This window comes from Silene latifolia, chromosome 10 (assembly GCF_048544455.1).
Source record: "Silene latifolia isolate original U9 population chromosome 10, ASM4854445v1, whole genome shotgun sequence".
NCBI lineage: Eukaryota > Viridiplantae > Streptophyta > Magnoliopsida > Caryophyllales > Caryophyllaceae > Silene > Silene latifolia.
The window spans coordinates 71,636,724-71,656,277 of record NC_133535.1 but is presented as its reverse complement, the minus strand read 5'-3'; the positions used below and the strand labels follow the sequence as shown (position 1 = coordinate 71,656,277).

At 36.7% G+C, this 19,554-nt stretch overlaps 1 protein-coding gene across 1 annotated transcript; it reads left to right on the top strand.

Moving 5' to 3' along the window:
* The first annotated feature begins 11,982 nt into the window (after positions 1-11,982).
* LOC141607759 (uncharacterized) lies at positions 11,983-12,390 on the top strand. The gene has a single exon (XM_074427108.1). It carries the CDS (start codon positions 11,983-11,985, stop codon positions 12,388-12,390), a length of 408 nt encoding a protein of 135 aa, XP_074283209.1.
* The last annotated feature ends 7,164 nt before the right edge of the window (positions 12,391-19,554 follow it).

Here is a 19,554-nt window from a genome sequence, read left to right as displayed (position 1 = left end):
TGAGGACTTTTCTTCATGTCATTCATGTAGTAATTTGCCTTGAAAAGGGCAAAAACATCATGAAGTTAATGAAGCATACGGTCAATGACTATGCTCTCACTGATTTTGCAATCAAGTGCCTCCAGTTTCTCAACATTCTCAATTATGTTAAGAATGTGTGGGCTAACCGGTTGGCCCTTCTGGAGTTTCGCATCAAAGAAGCGACAGGTATGCTCATAAGTAACGATTCTTGGTGCTTTTGAGAACTCATTAGTGAGCGTGGTGAAAATCTTGTTTGCACCTTGGGCAATGAAGCGTCTTTGCAAATTGGTTTCCATTGCAAAAATGAGTAGGTTCTTTATCGCACCGGCTTCCATGACGAAGTCACTATAAGCAAGTGACTCGTTACCTCTTGCATTGGGGCCTGGGTTTGGCGGTATTGGCTCAGTTAAGTACTTGAGCTTACCGTCAGCAATGACAGCATTCCGTAATGATGCCTCCCAGTCCGCAAAGTTGGACCCGTCATTCTTCAGTCGTGTGGACTGATTCATGTGGTCCATGAAAGTTTTGAGCCAGGACTCGCGTGCAAGTGTGGCACTTGGCATAGGGATATCATTATTTCCAGCCATTTGTTGTAAGCAGTATTATCAATATAAAACGAATTCTACACTGCGAAAAGAAGAAGAAAACTACAATAAGCATACTCATCGTTATGATTTAAGACTAATTCAAAAACTGTTATAATGCGAGGACTCAAGCATTTATACAATTGACCTCCCTCAAGAATTATATAAATGATCCCAATACTCAATTATCTGTAAATTGATAAGCCAACCTCTTGGCTAATTCTACTTTTAGAATTCTTGGTTGATAAATTTCTGTAAATTCTATCTATAGTCCATCATAATCACGAGAAACTCTTCGGATTATAATGTTGAGGTAAAATAAGTCAACACAAACTACTTACCCAACGTAGAAGGGGTCACATGGAGAGTAAGGTCCTATATGCCTACCGACGAAGAAGGGATTCATAGTTGTTTGGCCTATAAAGACTAGTCTCAATTTTAGTTTTAGAGGAAGATCCCATCAACTTTATTTTAATTCATTTTAAGTGAACTAATATCTAGCATGCGTGAATGAATAAACTAAGATGATGGCTAAAAATTGTGTGACATCTTTATGTCCATGATAACTAACATCCAAACTATATGAGTCAATTTTCATGCATATAAGTAGGTGGTTTGGTTTAGGCGGAATATGATGCACTAGTTATCAAGCGAAGAAAAGCAACGAGAATGGAAAAACGTAAAACAAAAACAAAGTCCTAGTGTGGCCTATCTACCAAAATGAACATAAATACAACTTTGGAATCCTTCCTAGGACCCGAAAAGCTTGTCTTGATGTTCCATCTTGGTCCATGTAGCGGGAGTGAGCAATCCAATCTCCATCTTTAGTCTTCTCAAAATTAAAAATAATAAATTACAAAATAAACCTATTTACATTCTAATTTCAAAAATATAATACTAAAGAAAACCAAAGGAGATTCGAGATCTCAAAATTACATCAAGATTATGTTTCCATCATTACGAAAACATAATCAACTAAGGCCACACTAGGTAATACAAAATTACAACCGATTGCAAAAATACGTAAATAAACCATTCAACAATTCATACAACTAAATAAAATGTATCAACAATAAATTAATCATTCAAGACATAATTCCTTAATTATGTAGAGTAATTTATCCAAACCACCTATTTTAAAATGATCAAAATTATGTGACAATTCCTCAATTACTCACAATAATTCCAATCTTTAATACATATTAACTTGTAATTTGAATTAATCTAACATCATTTTAAACCACTTTAAAATAATTAGGTATCTAAAATTTGTGAACTTTTTTACAACAAACAATCATACATTATAGATATAATGTATAATAATTATTGCCCAAACACAAACAATAAAAACCGAATTTTTTTTTTAAATAGCCCTCGGCATACCTCTCGGCATTTGCCCTAAAAATGAAAAAAAAAACAGTTTTTTTTTTCTTTTCGAAAACAACCCTTTTAATATGAACAAATTTGTTTAAAGTTGCTACTAGAACAAGATTGGCATAATCATCATCATTTAATTTAAACATAGATCCAAACTAGATGATTCAATTTAACCTCTTAAAAAGAATATCTAAATTATGATTTAATCGATTATCTGAATATTTGATTCATCACAATTGATTTGAACATTATTAAATTAATGAATCATGATTCTTAAACAACAATTTAACATCATGTATGCCAAAACTATATAGCAAAACAAATGAACATCATCAATCAAAAACAATTTCCATTTACATTTCAATTTATTTTTTATCAAATCAAAACATCTACAAATTTATCATATTGTCATCTTAACATATTAAAACAACAATATCAATAAATCAAAATGGAAACAGAGCATAAAAAAAAAAACATCTCGGCAGGAAAAAAATGGTGCGGCCGAAAAAAAAAATTTATATATTTTTTTTTGTTTGTTTCATTTATGAAAATCATATAAAATAATTTCGTGGCCTATGCTCTGATACCACTTGTGGGAAATATCGGTATATTTCATCAAGAAAATTCGGATTATAACGAAATTATGAAATATGAAATTACTAGTCGTTGCACCCAAGATGCTCCGAGAAATGCTCTTTCTTGCTAGAAAGAAAACCCTAATTTACTTATAATTTTAGGGTAATTTTTAGGGTTTTGTGATGAGAGTGTTTTTCTGAAAAAAAAAAAAACAAGTGAGAAAATAATGCTCCCCTCTCTCCTCTTAAACTGTCCAAAAGAGAGAAATGAGGGGAAGATATTTTTCTTCCTTTTTTTCTCAAACTGTGTAACCCAAAAATAAGGAGAAAATCTACTTATTTTTGTTAGTTATCTTATTGTATAAAATGTGTATAATTGTCAATTGTCATTTATGTCGTCACGTATTAATAAGTCCACACACAACAGTTTGTACTCGATTTATTAATACCGGTCTGTCAACATTTATTATGACAATTTCGTAAAATATATACATTAACCATAAATATCGCATATTTATAATTTGCTAATTAAATACAACCGTTTATGTTTAATTACGAATTAACATCTTAATTCGTTTAAGCTAACATTATATACATTAATTAAATATAACTGTTTATATTCAATTTACGAATTGACAATTAATTCCTCTCAGCTGATATTATTTAATTGGATTAAATAATCAACTCATCATCACATTGACTAACCTTTTAGTCAAATACATGGACTAACCTTTTAGTCATATAAGGCATCAATGTGATTATATTTTCATATAATCACATCTCTCAAACACATCCTTTAGGTTTGACTTTTAGGGACCAGTTGATCACCGCCATCAGTATGATAATAACGTCAAACTTCTAGCAAGCCAACCGTTATTAGTAAACGTTAATCAACTGATAAAATACTAAGTATACCCTGTGAACCTATAAGAGATTTATACACGTTATTACACTAATTGTGGAGAATTTAGTTACGAAGTCGGAATTACAAAAGGAACGAACTTTGATAAGAATTTTGATAAACTCAAATCGAATAAAGAAACTATGTACAAAAGACGAATTTTAGAAACTTGATATGGACAAATTGAGTCTCTGAAATACTTGTTTGATTTAATGACGAAAACCCGCAAATATTGAATTACAATGGATTTAAGTCAAAATAAAACGTTATAATTGAAAAGGAATTATTAAAACACGGTTTATGTACTGAGGAATGAAAGAAAAATAAGAAAAAGACGAAAAGGAATGAAGCCACAGAAACCCGAGGAAGAAGAAGAAGAAGAGCAGGAGCAGCGGCAGCCTCTGGAAGAGGCGCAGCTGCCGTTGCGTTTCTTCTCGACGTCTGGTATCCGTTGTTTTGTAAAAACAGTATTAGAAAAGGGTTTTTAAAGTCGGTTTTAAATGTATTTTTGAAGTAAACCTTACATTATTTGGTACAAAAATAAAATACAATAAAAAGATGGGATTTACACCCTCAGACTTACATGTTTGACGAAATGAGATTAACTAAGTTAACGTTAGTCATTGCTCGACTCGAATGTATGTAGAAAGTGCCCTCGTTGGAGGATTTTAGATTAATTAATTGATGTGTAGTGGTCAAATTGGTCGGTCATGCAACGTGACTGGTACTCAGAATGATCTGCGCTTACGTGGTCGATTGATCAAGCACGTAGTCGTCGAAAGCTTAGAGCAAGGTCTAGAATGCAAAGAGAGAAGAGAAGGGCGGACACTCGCATGAAAAATATGGAGACCGAAGGTCTCTATTTATACCAAAAAAATGTGAAGAGTTTTGGAATGACCTAAACTTTGGAAAGAAATCACCGAAATATTCCGTAAAAAGCCAAAAACGGGCTGGAGAAGAGGCGCAGCAGCTGCTGCCGTTCTTCAAAGAGGCGCAGCACCTGCTGCGTCATTTCCCTAGAGGTTTCCTCCTACGGAAGAAAGATTTCCGCGTTTCTATTATGGAATTGCGGTAGATCTCTACTTCTTTATTCCATAAAATATGATATACAGGAGATATTTTACCAAAAGATATAAAATTTAATTATGGAATAAATATCCAGAATATTCTAGAACATCCCAACTTGGCATTTTAAACGGTACGTAGATGATGACCAAGGGGTAGACACAAGTGTTTGAGCTATCACCTAATGATAAACTTACGGACTGTCATAAATCGTTCCGTGTACCAAACATGCGGCCCAATCATCACTGGGTGGTTGGCGGAAGGTGTAGAAATGAGGTATCTACACATACCCTCCCCAAACCAAATCATACAATGCTCTCATTGTGTTCTGAAAACACTAGCAGCAGAGCAAAATATAAAGGGAAATGGGGTACGCGAACGATATGAAAACAAGTGAAGGAAAGTAGAAGCAACGGGAACTTACAATTGAATGACCTCTCCAAACCAGCCAACAACAAGGGAGGTCATGGCCATCTGCCACTATTAATCACCCACAACAGAGTCGGGATCATCATCTCCTTATAAAACGCGCAGATCTTCAGGGTTAGTCGATCGACCAAAACAACCAGTCGATCGACTAACAGCTCCAGTCGATCGACCAAAAGGACCTGTCGATCGACTTTTTCCAATCCATATGTAGCACAAACTCGTCTTTCATTCATAGTTTGCCAAGACGACTCGCCTCTATGCCGATGCACCTGAAAATAACGCACATATCTCCTAACAAAAACCAAAGCACGTGTCCAATTGTCTCAGTGGCAATCGGAAATAAATCCTAATTACAACGCAAATAAAACAAACAATGAATTAAACTAAAATGTCCTTTTTTAAAAAACAAAGCTTATTCAATCCGGGTTGCCTCCCGGTTAGCGCTGGTTTTTGAGGTCCCGCTCGACCTTACTTCATAAGTCATCAACAATCAGACGGCGCACAGCTTGGCCGCTGACTAAATGAAGTTCCCTCGGCATTTTTGACCTTGGTCCACCAGTCAAACTTGGCTTTGAAAATAGAAGGGCGTCCCGCAGTAGAAGCTTCCTCACAATACATAGCCTCTGGCCGTTCCTTCTTTGCACGCGGCAAGAGACTTTCTTTCTGTTCACCATAATCAGCATCACCAACCTCAGAAAACGCACCCAACGCACCAAGTCCACCTCCTGATTCCTGGTAGCTCAACCTGTCATGTCCTGTAAAAGGAGATACAAAAGCACGGTCCTCCATCTTGCTCCCAGCATGGGATAGAGGTGTCACAGTAATAGCAAAACAGGACTCAATTGTGGGACTATCAACTACCACATGGCAAGGTACAACTTGCATAGGTGCCCTACGGACACTAGATTGGGTGTAGGTCAGCTTCTCACCCCCCACTTTAAATGTCAGAGTCCTTGCTCCTACTCAATAATTGCACCAGCAGTGTGCAAGAATGGTCTCCCTATGATAATAGGGGTATGGGTATCCTCATGAATGTCCAAAACAATAAAATCGAAGGGTATAATGAACTTCCCTACCCGCAAAGGAACATCTTCTAGGATCCCTAAAAGACGCAATAAGGTACGGTCTGCCATTTGGACAGTCATATTTGTGCATCTTAACTCAGTCAAACCTATCTTTTGAGCTAAAGACAAGGGTAAGACACTGATGCCGGCACGCAAATCACATAAAGCATTATCAATAGAATGGGTGCCTATAAAAAAGGGGATAGAAAAACTACCTGGGTCGGCCAATTTCGGTGAGGACTTATTTTGTAGGAGTGCACTACACTCCGCAGTAAAAGCAATAGTCTCTACCTCATCAAAACTCCTCTTACGAGATAAAATTTCTTTCATGAATTTTGCATATGAGGGAATTTGAGTAATAAGCTCAGTGAAAGGTAACGTTACCTGCAGATCCTTCACGACTTTCAAAAACTTCCCGAATTGCTGCTCAATCTTCGTATTCAGCCGTCGGGCTAGAAAGGGAAGCTTAATCGCAATAGGTGGCTCAACAAATTTACTCTTCCCTCTATCCGTAATGGACGCCTTATCAGCAATAGAAGACGTTTTAATAGCAATAGACGACGGATCAGCAACTCCGTCTGGCAAATTAGTCGATCCGCCAAACGGCCTAGTCGATCGACCACTATGGTCAGTCGATCGACTTTTTTTTATTTCCACATTGCTCATATCTTAAGTTTTAGTCGATCGACTAAAAGTTCCTGTCGATCGACTTTTTTCAGCAATCCCAGCAGTTTCGGCAGCACATTCATCTTCCGCATCAACATCCATATCCTCAATAATATTTTCGTTCTTCACCCGGGGCATTTCTGGTCCATCGTATGTAAGACCACTCCGAAGATGTATCGCATTAACGCTCTCATGAGGCTTATCAGGCTTAGACGGCAACGCACCTGACTGCCTATTTGTATTTTGGCTCGATAACTGGGCAATTTGATTGTCCAAGACTATATTCTGAGCCAACAACTGAGCAATTAGAGCCTCCTGCTTTTGTGAAGCAGCCATTTGCTGTTGTAACATAGCTTTAATGTCTGACATATAACTATTCGAAGCCTGAGGAGCAGGCTGCATCTGTTGAAACTGCTATTGAGGGGGCCTATAATGTTAGGTTTAAATACCTATTATTAGACTCTTCTAATAGTGAACTAATTAACTTCTTAATTGTTTTTTCTTTAGATCTAGTGCATGCATAACAAAATAAGAGATTTATAAGAAAAATAATGTCCCTTATATTATTATTTTCGGATTTATGGGCACAAGTAAGGTCTCCTACCTTCACTTGTTCTTGAGCTATAATAAATATTAGGATGATTCTCCAAACTCCAAATGTAGAGATTCTTCTCTTGATTGCACCCAAGATTTAATCCTTATCACTACTAAATGATATTTGCTAGATATTAATTTAGTAGTCTACCTTAAAATTGATTACTAATACTCATATATTACACTAATAATATTAGTAATTTTATTGAACAATTTGGATCATCATTTCTCAAGGTTTTAGAGAAAGATGAACAAGAATGTGTGCGAGAGGAAAGTTATGCATGTAGTATGAATGGTAGTGTGTAAGAGTGAAGATAAAAAAAGCCAAAAACTACTCATACATGAGTAGTGAGGCCGGCACATATAAGGCCAAGGAAGGCATCTTCCTTTTTCTTTTTCTCTTATCAAAGTGTAGGTTGTGTAAGGCTAGTAGTGTAGGTTCCATTATTTATTATTTCATCACATAAAATAAAATAATCACAACCCACTAATACTCCCTCCATTTCGGTCCAACCCACATAAAATGGACTACCATTTTATTTTGTCAATTTGTCATTTGTCGCACAATATGTCACATGTAGTATGTTACATGTTATTAATTAATTTAATGCATATTTATCACATAAATATCATTTTATAAATTAATTAAATTACATACAACAAATTGACTAGTGATACTTGATCACATAAATAAAATGAGTCATATAATTATAATTCACAATATCTTGTAATTATAATTAACCATTCATTCTTATCTCTATTATTTCTCAAACAATAAATAATTTTAGTAATAAAGCATTTTTATTACTAAAATAAATCTTATTTAATCTCATTATAATAAGATATCAAAATTCTATCTCACAAATTAATTGTTCAATTTTAAGGAACCGATTAACTTGTATCGTCATACAATTAATCAACTTTACTGATAAGGGCATCATCCTTTAGGTGTGACCTTAAGGGAGCAACTGATCACCACCGTCCTACGACAGTAACGTCAAACTCTAGCAAGCCAATCGTTACCGATTAATGTTGATCATTTGACTATATAATAAATCATCCCTTACGTATTCTTGATATAAGATTTAATTATGATATTAAATCATGTGATCGCACTATTGTTGAGGACACATATTCCAACAATCTCCCACTTGTCCGAGACAAGTGTGCGTCACTAATTCTCTTTTCCTAGTACAATCTCCTACTCAATGCAAGGTGTCTCGCAGGTCGTACTTGCACTTGATCATATCTTGAGTGGTTTCCTCGATTTTGAGAGTAACTGTCTGACCGGAATTATCTACCATAGATACCTTCCGAGCGTGGCCACGCATTTTCAGTTCACTACTCCTCGATTGGCCTTGAGATTTCAAATGACCCTGACAAGGGGTGGAGAATTCCTATCGCACTATTCCCTTTGTTCAGCCACAATTTATCATAACCCAAAATATACCCATTTGACCTCATTTACGACAGTCGTAGAGCATAAATCAAAGCTAATCTGAAATTTGTGCCAACTTGGGCTAATAGTCTCTAGTCAAAAGAATTGACTCACAAGAATACTATAGTAGCTCTTGCCACGACCAGGCTTTATGAATTACCAGAACTCTATAAGCGGTCACTGCCCGACAGAGTGTCCCATATAGTCTGCCTATGTGATCGACTAGTCATCCCATATGACTCTATGGCACTTGAACTTGCCATCAATCGCATCACACTCTAGTCACTTCGAGACGTCACCTCATATAAGTAACTAGGGGTGAATACCATGTCAATCCAGTTCACTTTAATGGGGTTCAATTTGTCTCTACAATCCATTTGGATATAACAAGGTAACGGGTGAGTTTAATAAAACTCAAACGATAAATGCGATTATCATATATGAATAGCCAATACACTATAACTATTTCATATCTTATAATCTTTAGTGTACCTTTTACACTAGTCGAAATGCAATAAAAGCTTGGCAAGTGGATATACCCTATATCCATATATTCCAACTTTGTCAATTTCTATTTCCTTCTATCCAATTTCATCTCAAATGACATGAATTTATCTAAGTTTATGTCTAGTCTTCTTACTAGACTTGAGCTCTTTAACTTGACAGATGCTACCATTGTTATCAATAACTTGTGATAAGGTCATTGGTACATGAATCACTCTCATTCCCTACGTTGACCATATTATCACAATTTACTTAGATTCCATTTGTAGAATTTGCATTGTTCAAAACTAAAACACCTTTCTAGTTTCTCACTCCTTAGTCAATAAAATCAGCCTTGGATTTCGACAAATCCTTCTCGGTTTGGAAACTAAAGTTTGTGCAACCCTTTAACACATAACTTAGTTTATCATCCAAATAATTGAACAAATCCTCAATTGTTCTTTAAGGCTTTCACAAGACCATCTTATGAATTAACCTGTTATTGACTTATTATGCTCCTAGCATATACTTCATCACAGCTTGTGCGTCTGTTGGCATACATGATCGTTCCAATGGCGGAAACATTAGAAATCGACTTCATGTAATAAACAACTTAATAGGTTCGGTGAATGACCATGACTCCATCATAGTAATTCCACTTTCATCACCATGAATAACCTATTCAACCTTGTTGATTTTAAACAGATTTGAAAGATCTTATCCTCATAAGACTCTCAACTCTATGCCAATATACTCTCATATAGATTCGGTAATCTAAGGTATATTGCACCTTTTCCTAATCTCCTAATCACTCTTGACAGAAGAGAGCATTGGTACATTGTTCTCAATAAGTAATATGTTATCAACATACAAGACATGGAGAAACAATTCTAGCTCCCACTTAACTTCATGTATAATCATGATTCTTCAATCATGTGAATGAAACCATTCACTATTATCACATGAACGAAAAGTATAATCCTTTAATGCTTGATTATGACCATTCTAGGATCACTTAAGAAAGCTACGCATAATATGTTAGGATTCTTAGATCTTTATCTAAGGTTTTGTGTTCTGAAGAAACCCAATTTGATTAAGCTAGTGTTGATGATGCTTTAAGACAAATTAATCTCATTGTTATTTAATTGTGTGCCTCTTAAGTTTAACCATGTAGCATGAAGCTCCAATTGTCAATTCAAGGTTATCAAGAATGTCATCATGAAGATCAAAGATGAAGATTGTCATTAGTGCTAAAGTCATGTGTTGTAAGGTGATCGTTTAACACGAATTTACGTTTAGGTGCAAAAACAACAGTTGAGTCAACAGTTAATTAAGGCTCGTCTTTGAAAGAAATATTTCGAATGTATTTGAATCTTTGTTAAAATGCTTTCAATGTTCACAAATGTTTTCTGGAAATCTTTTGAAATCTTTTAAAGAAAATTGAGCTTTCAATGACTTGCTAAGGAGTTTGCTTGCACAATAAAACACTTACTATAAATGGGTTGTTTGCTTTTACATTTATGCAAATGTTTATGGTTCCCATAAACACAACCATTTATGCTTGTTTCTTGTTGAAAAACCCAGCCTATTTTTGTGTGTGTGCACAATCTGATTTCTTGGAATCTTAGGCACCGATTTCTTGAGGAAGAATACTCGGTTGCTTGGTGAGGAATTCGGATGGCTTGTGCATGTTGCCCAAGCAAACTACTTACAATATTTTAATCACTTGTGCTTATGAGTGTAAGATATTTTAATGTAAAGTATACTACTTGAACATTATAAATAGCTTGCTTAATTCATTTTTACAAGTGTGCAACAAACGACTTTTAAACTGAAAAAGACTTAAGCTTTCAATCGAGTAAATTAACTTTGCAAAACCGTTTATCATTTCAAAATCTTTAAATCTTTTTCAAGTTTGTTTATTTATCTTTTGAGTCTTTTACTTGAGTTTGTTGTTGCACCTAGTCGTTTTAGTCGTGTTCAAGGATCCCGTGTTTTGTACTTAAACTTTATCTCCTCCGTTCAATTGCGTGAATAACATTGAGATAAGTGGTCTTGTAACAAACGGGTAGAACCAAAAAGTCTTAGGATAGAGTTATCCTTAAGAACGAAGTCTTCGAAGGGGAGTAGCTTTTGAGCATGAAGTCTTTCGGCGGAGTAGCCCAAAGCAAAAGTCTTATTGCGGAGTGGCTTTAACCAAGGAGTCTTTCGGCGGAGTAGCCCAAAGCAAAAGTCTTGGAGGCGGAGTAGCTTTTAAGCATTAGCAACCGGAGTAGGTTGGGGAGTTGTTTTATTATTCGGGGTGGTCTTAGTTTGTATGAGTTTACTTCTGAGACGTTTAATAAAATAGCGCTGGACGTAGGTCGCGGAGTAGTGACCGAACCAGTTTTTAAAAAAACATCGTTAGTCGTGTCTATTTCGTTTTATTTCCATTGCACACTCTACTCTCGTTTTTATCTACAGAATCAATTGTTGAGTACACTGTAAGTTCTGCTTGCTGAATCATTGTTGAATACTTCTAACTCTCTAGTTCTAAGTATCGACTCCTCCTTTCATCTAAGCATTGTTTAAAGTGTTTAAGAGTTTTAAAAGAAGCTTTCATTAAGCTTAAAATTTTAAATAGACACCTAATTCACTCCCTCCCCCTCTTAGGTGCCCTCGTCCATGACTCTTCAATTGGTATCAGAGCCTCGTGCTCTTGATAACTGGTTAACTACCAGTGAGTTGATCCTATATTCATGGAAGGGAAACATACTAAGTACACTACTTCTGTTGGAAGTACTGTATGGAACACTACATCAAAAGTACGGATTATGAGTGTTGGGTCATTATTCAAAAGGGTCCCCTTGCTATTACGGTTACTGACTCTGATGGGAATAGTGCCGTAAAAAGTGAGGAAAGTTATGTCGAGGCTGACTATCGTAAAGTCGAAAAAAATTCTAAAGCCATGTCCATTCTTCAATATGGCATCGGTGAACAAGATATCAATCGCATCTCCGGATGTACCTCGGCTAAAGATATTTGGGACACGTTAATCCTTGCATATGAAGGAATGTCTCAAGTCAAGAAGCAACGTAATGACCTTCTCATGCAACAATATGAGATGTTCAATATGATGAAAGATGAGTCAATCAATTATCTTTCTTGTCGCTTTTCTAGTATTGTCAATGAACTTAAAGGTCAAGGTAGATAATTCGAATCCGAGGATATAGTCCGAAATATCCTTCGTAGCCTAAGTGATAAATGGCAACCGAAGGTGATGGCTATTGAGGAGGCTAAAGATCTGTCCAAATTATCCCTCAATGAGCTAATGGGCTCACTCTTGGCACACGAGTTAAGTCTCGCAAAGCGAACGGGTGAAAGTTCCAAAGCTAGAGGTTTCGCTCTCAAATCAACCTCAATTGATGAGGAAGATGATGGAGATGACGAGCAACCCATGTACTCCCGTAACATGGCGGATATGATCAATAGTCACAATCCTAAGAAGTTCAACAATGCTAATAGAAAACATTTTCAAAAGAAGAGATCTTATTCCACGGTGGCTTGTTTCAAATGTGGTGAGAAAGGTCACCTTATCAAAGATTTCCCCAAGTGGAATGAGTTCAAATCTAGAGAAAAACGAGATTTTGCAAAGAAAGATTTAAAGCATAAAGTCATGTCTGTAATATGGGGTGTATCTGATTCCAATAAGGATGAAGTCCTTGAGGAAGAATTAGATGCCAAAGTTTGTATGACAACTCGTCTTGGTCTTGATGGACCCAAGTCTTCAAAGAAAGAATCCGCACTCTGTCTAATGGCTCTCTCTGACGACTCCAACGATGACTCTGACACTGAGGTAATGAATCTCAAGAACAAGGTGAGAACTATTTCTAAAGATAAGCTTTGTTTGATGTTTGATGATGTACTTGACAAGAGTCTTGCTAAAAATGATAAACTCTATGACTCGCAAACTCAAATTGAGGAAATTGCTGAAGAAAACGTTGGTCTTAGAGAGTGTCTAGATGAGATAAAAGAAAGTAACATTATTCCATCACTCAGAAAAGAAATTAAGAAATTGAGGAAAGAAAACCTTGTTCTCACGAATATTGCTAGCTCGTCAAATCAACAGTTGTCTCAACTGTTGTTTCTGATGTTGAAAAAGAAAACGAGTCTTTAATTATTCAAGTTGATATTTTAATAAAGAACGAGACTCACTGCTAGCTGACCTTACCTCATGTTGACATGATAATAAGCAACTTGAAGAAATTACTATGTTGCTTAGTGACGAATGTAGTCATGCTAAATCTGCTTTCGATAAAGTAGGAAAACTAAATCTTGACCATCTTGCTAAAATTGAAACATTGACCAAAGAGTTGCATGATGCAAAAGAGTTTTACAGGAAATGGGAAGGTAGCCAAAAAATTTTAGACCCCCTCATAAATCAGTCCCAAAAATCTGAAGAGAAAGCTGGACTTGGTTTCCAAAGTAACAGTTCAGTGAACTGTAACTTCATAAACAAGGAACCAAGCAAGACTGATTTTCGAAGGAGAAAATATGCAGGCCTTCCTGAGTATATTGTTTGCAACTTTTGTGGTAAGACTGGTCATGACTTTAATGTTTGTCCTAACCGACTAAACGACTTAAATAAGAACATCAAGGTTGCTAAAAAGGAGTGGGTTCGCAAAGATTTGATTAACAATGCAACTCACAAAAAAGGATCCAAATTCGTTTGGATTTCTAAAATAACCTCTTGATTTCTTATAGGCATTAGTGAGAGGCAGCAGCAATTGGTACTTGGATAGTGGATGTTCACGTCATATGACGGGAAGTAGAAACCAATTTCTCTCACTAGAAGCCTACAATGGTGGCACCATGATGTTTGGTGACAATAAGAAAGGTGAAATTATTGCAATCGGAAAGGTTGGTAAGTCATCGTCACAATGTGTCGACAAAGTGTTGCTTGTCAAAGGTTTGAAGCATAATCTCCTTAGCATATCTCAATTATGTGATAATGGTAATATTGTTGAATTTTGTGCTAGTGAATGTCGTGTCTTAGATGGTAATACAAGGGAAGTTGTTGTAGAAGGAAAACATGTTAAAGATGTTTACTTGACTAACCTTTTTGCATTGTCTAGTCGTACCATGTCTTGTATGAGTGCTTTGAAAAAGAATGACCTATGGCTTTGGCATAAGAGATTAGGTCACGTAAATGCTAGAACATTGAACACCCTTAAGCGACTTGACTTAGTCGACGGCATTCCTAATATGAAATTTGACTTTAATAGCTCGTGTGATGATTGTGCTAAGGGGAAGCAGGTAAGAAGCTCCTTTAAATCCAAAAAGTTCGTTAGTACATCTAAACCTCTTGAGTTACTTCATATTGATCTATGTGGTCCAATGCGTGTTAGAAGTAAAGGAGGTAGTCATTTCTTATGTGTGATTGTTGACGATTTTTCACGATTTGTTTGGCTTCTCTACTTGAGTTCTAAAAGGTCCAAAACAAGTTTGACAAAAAGCTCATATCTTTGAGATCCGACCATGGAACCGAATTTGAAAATTCCTCATTTATTACTTATTGTGATGAGCACAGTATTAGCCATAACTTTTCCGCGCATGCTACACCTCAACAAAACGGGGTTGTAGAGCGTATGAACCGTACACTTAAAAACATGGCTATGACTATGCTCATTAGTATTAAATTGCCAAAGAATTTTTGGGCCGAAGTCGTCAACACATCATGTCACATTTATAACCGTGTTATGATCCGAAAAATGCTTAACAAAACACCCTACGAGTTGCTTAAAGGAAGAAAGCCTAATTTATCCTATTTGAAATGCTTTGGAAGCAAATGTTTTGTTCACAACAATGGAAAGGATAATTTCGGTAAATTTGATGCTCGTAGTAATGAGGCCGTATTTGTTGGTTATTCGGATCGTAGAAAGGCTTATAAAGTGTATAATAAATGAACCATAAAAATGGAAGAAAGTGTGCATATCATATTTGATGAGTCTAGTCTTTTTCATTCTAATACACAGGAAGAGGATGATGAAGATGATGAGGACTATGAGCTTGGAATGATCCGACATGACATGGATGATGTACATGAAGAGAACGAACAAGAGGAGCAGAATCAACAGCCGGATCAACTGTTGATTGAAGGAACTGGCCAAGAGATAGGGGGAACAGAACCACTTGAACCACTAAATGAGGCTACGACATCCATGGGGAATGAGGGTACATTTGAACAAAATGAACAAACATAAACAAACCCTCAAACACAAAATGAACCAGAACCAACAGTTGAGTGAACTGTTGAGTCAGAACCCCAAGAAGCCTCACCATCCTTAATCGTACCAAAGAAGTGGAAACACCAAAAATCTCACCCCCTTTCTAACTTGACCAGTGACTTGAATTCGGGAAGGAAAACAAGATCATCCCTCAATGATTTCTTTGCATCTCATGCGTTCCTCTCACAAATTGAACCGACAAACATCACCATGGCACTTGAAGATTCGAGTTGGGTGATGGAAATGCAAGAGGAACTTAAATCAATTCAAAAGGAATGAGGTATGGCATCTTGTCCCTCGACCTACTGGTTGTACCGTGATTGGTACCAAATGGGTCTTTCGCAATAAGCTAGATGATTCGGGCAATATCGTAAGGAATAAAGCTAGACTAGTGGTGCAAGGATTTAAACAACAAGAAGGCATTGATTATAATGAAACCTTCGCACCAGTAGCTAGGCTTGAAGACATACGTATGCTCATAGCTTTTGCAGCTCACAAAGGCATCAAACTATTTCAAATGGATGTCAAAACGGCTTTTCTAAATGGTTATTTAGAAGAAGAGGTCTTTGTGGAGCAACCACCGGGTTTTATGAACAATGAATTTGCAAACCATGTTTTTAAATTGGACAAGGCGCTTTATGGTTTAAAACAGGCTCCAAGAGCTTAGTATGATCGCTTGTCAAAATTTCTTTTGGAAAATGGTTTTATGCGTGGATCGGTTGATAAGACATTGTTCATAAAGTCATAGTGTGGTTAACTGTTGATTGTACAGATTTATGTCGATGACATATTATTTGGTGCAACGAATAAACTCCTTTATTTTTACTTTTCGGAACTAATGAAATCTGAGTTTGAGATGAGTATGATGGGAGAACTAGGTTTCTTCCTTGGGCTTCAAATCAAGCAAACTCAAGATGGTGTGATGATTCATCAACAAAAGTACATAAAGGAGATGATATGTAAGTTCGGTATGACTAATTCTACACCCATCTCTACACCTATGGTTTCATCCACAAAGCTTGACAAAGATGAGAATGGTAAGAAAGTTGATGAAATGATGTATCGAGGTATGATCGGTTTATTACTTTATTTGACCGCTAGTCGACCGGATATTTTATATAGTGTATGTCTATGTGCTCGTTTCCAAGCAAGTCCTAGAGAATCGCATTTCATTGCCGTAAAACGTATTCTTAGGTATTTAATTGGAACGTCTAAATTGTATCTTTGGTATCCCTCACATTGTCCTTTTGAGCTTTTAGGATACTCGGATGCAGATTATGCCGGAAGCGTTGTTGATCGAAAGAGTACATCCGGGATGGCTACTTTCTTAGGTCCGTGATTGATCTCATGGGCCTCTAAGAAACAAAACACCGTTGCTCTTTCTACCGCTGAAAGCGAGTACGTAAGTGCCGCATTGTGTTGCGCGCAAGTTCTTTGGGTTCGACAACAACTAAGGGACTATGGTATTATCTTTGATTCAACTCCAATTTTATGTGATAATACTAGTGCCATTAACATTTCAAAGAACCCTATACAACACTCAAGGACTAAGCATATTGACATAAGACATCATTTTTTACGTGATCATGTGGAAAAAGGTATTCGTCTTAAATTTTGTAGAACGGAAGATCAAATAGCCGACATTTTACAAAACCGCTTGAAAGAGAACAATTCGTAAAACTTCGGTTGAAAATTGGTTTGTTGGATTCTGCGTAAAATTTTATGACGACTTGCCCTCGATGATTGACTAGAGTAGATGTTACATTTGTTTTTATAAGTGATTATGTGTTAGTATTACTTAATGAATTAAATGATTAATTTGCATGTAAATTCAATGGGTAGCGATATTATTCACATGGAGCCACTAAACCATCAAATCTCCCTTTCCCCATTACCCATACCTTAGCCTCCTGCTACCCACCTAACCGGCTACACCCACCTTCCTCTCAACCAATCAAATAAAAAATCCTAAAACACTATTCACCCACCTCATTTACTACATGTATAATTTTCAACTCTTAAATCATGTCAACCTTACTCACTTTCAAATATTTCAAAAAATTACATCTTCCCCAAATATTCTCCAAAACCGTCCCACATATCCCTCTATCAACTATCATTTTTACTTTCACTATAAGAATCATGCCTCCAAAATCAACTAAACCGAAAACATTGAAGGAAGTCCGAGACTCCTACAAGCCAAAAACTACCTCGGTTAAACCACAAATCAAAAGTCTTGGATCAAAAACTGCCCAAAATCAAAAACCACCAAAGAAACCTAGAGTCTTTGTGCCAAACGCCCCAATGACAAGAAAGAAATCAGTTGCTAATCGTCCTAAAACAGCTGCCGAGGCTAGGAGATTCTCAAGTCGGGTGTTCAATCAAAAATTCGATTTGAATATGCCGCATGCAACCGAAACCGAGGGTGAAGATGGAAGCTCAGGGGTTGTTGGTGAAGTTGATGATGATGGAAATCCAATCATTCAAGAAGTTGAGGAAGTTGATGGTTGTGTTGGAAAGGAGAGTGAAAAAGATGAGGAGATTGTTGATGAGGATGCCGAGAAGGAAGGAGAGAAAAACAGTGAGGAAAAGAAAGATGTTAAAAGTGAAGAGGAGAATGAAGAGAACAATGAGAATGAAAAATAAATGAGTGTGGAAATATCAATTGAAAAAAGTGAGGAAAAATAAAAGAGTGTTGAGAAAGTTGTGGAGGAATCGATTGAGAAGAGCAATGGGAAATCGAAATCAAAATCAAAATCGAAGGGAAGTGTTGGTAGTGATGAAAAGTTGAAGGATATGGTTGTAAATAAAAGGAGAAAAAGGAGAGGAGAAACCGTGAGTGAGGCAACGGTTGTGGAAACGGAAATTGACACGGAGAAATTGAATGCCGTCTTCAATGATGACGAGTTATTCAAGGAGGAAACCGTTCCCAAACCAAAAGGCAAAGCTAAGATAGTGTCCACTCAGTTGATCTCAAAGAAAAGGAAAGTGGAGGAAATGGCAAAGGAAGTCGATGAATCGAATAGTGCTATGATTGCTATTGAGCAACCTCTCGATGAGAACAAGTCCAAGGCACTTGAGATTATTCATGGGTATCGCGTTCTAAAGGAAATATTTGATTGTTGCAAGCATGTCATTCAAGGAAACTTTAAGTCGGACCGTCGCTATGAACTCGAATGGTATGATTCGTCCCTCTCTTTTAAATTCTTTTAAGATGCAATTCATGCACAAAAGTGGGAGAGTCTTCTTAATCTCTATAACCGTGTTTATTTAGCGGAGATTGTTCAATTTTATACTACGGTCAAAGTCGATGTCCAATCGGGTAGTCTTACCGCCGTTATCAATAACAAACCCTTGTGTCTCAATGTTGAAATTGTTGGAAATTTACTCGGTATTCCTACAACCGGGTTGTCCTCATTTCCTAAGGGTGTTTAGTCGACTATTGATGGTATAAGTTCCTTGACCGTCAAAAAGTTTCTAAGTCCCAAAGCTACGTCCCCTATCACACTAAACCCGAGAGAAATCAACATAAACCACCGGTTCTTTTTCAATTTCATTTATCGAACCTTGATTCCATGTATTGAGAGTCGTGGTGTGTTTGGTGGACTAGACATGTGGTTGATTTATTATCTTGCTAAACACCTACAAATTAACCTACCCGCTTTGATGTTCTTTCACATTGATCATCTTGCTAAGATAGTAGAGAAGAGTAAGGTTGATAGTTCTACCATGTTAGCATATGGGATGTGGTTATCGGTCATTTTCGAGAAAATGGAGATTGTGGAATCGACTAGTTTCGGTGTTGATCACATGTGTGACACTATGACCTCGGCAGTTTTATCACAAATGTACTTGAAAATTGAAGATGATAAACTTGCTCGTATTTGGTCGGGTATGAAGGCTACGGATGTTGCCTCCTCCTCTATGCAATCGTCTTCTATGACACGTCTCACTAAGGATGTTAAAGCCTTGTTGGATCTCCAACATGCTCAAATGAGTGAGATTGCGGGTCTTCGTTTGGAAGTATCGGGTTTGCGTAAGGAACTCACGGAGGTTAAGGGTCAAAATGAAGAGCTTATGGAGATGGTTCA

Bases quoted from the DNA above. Each gene is read 5' to 3' on its own strand.
- LOC141607759 (XM_074427108.1), top strand. From the start codon at position 11,983: ATGGAACACTACATCAAAAGTACGGATTATGAGTGTTGGGTCATTATT.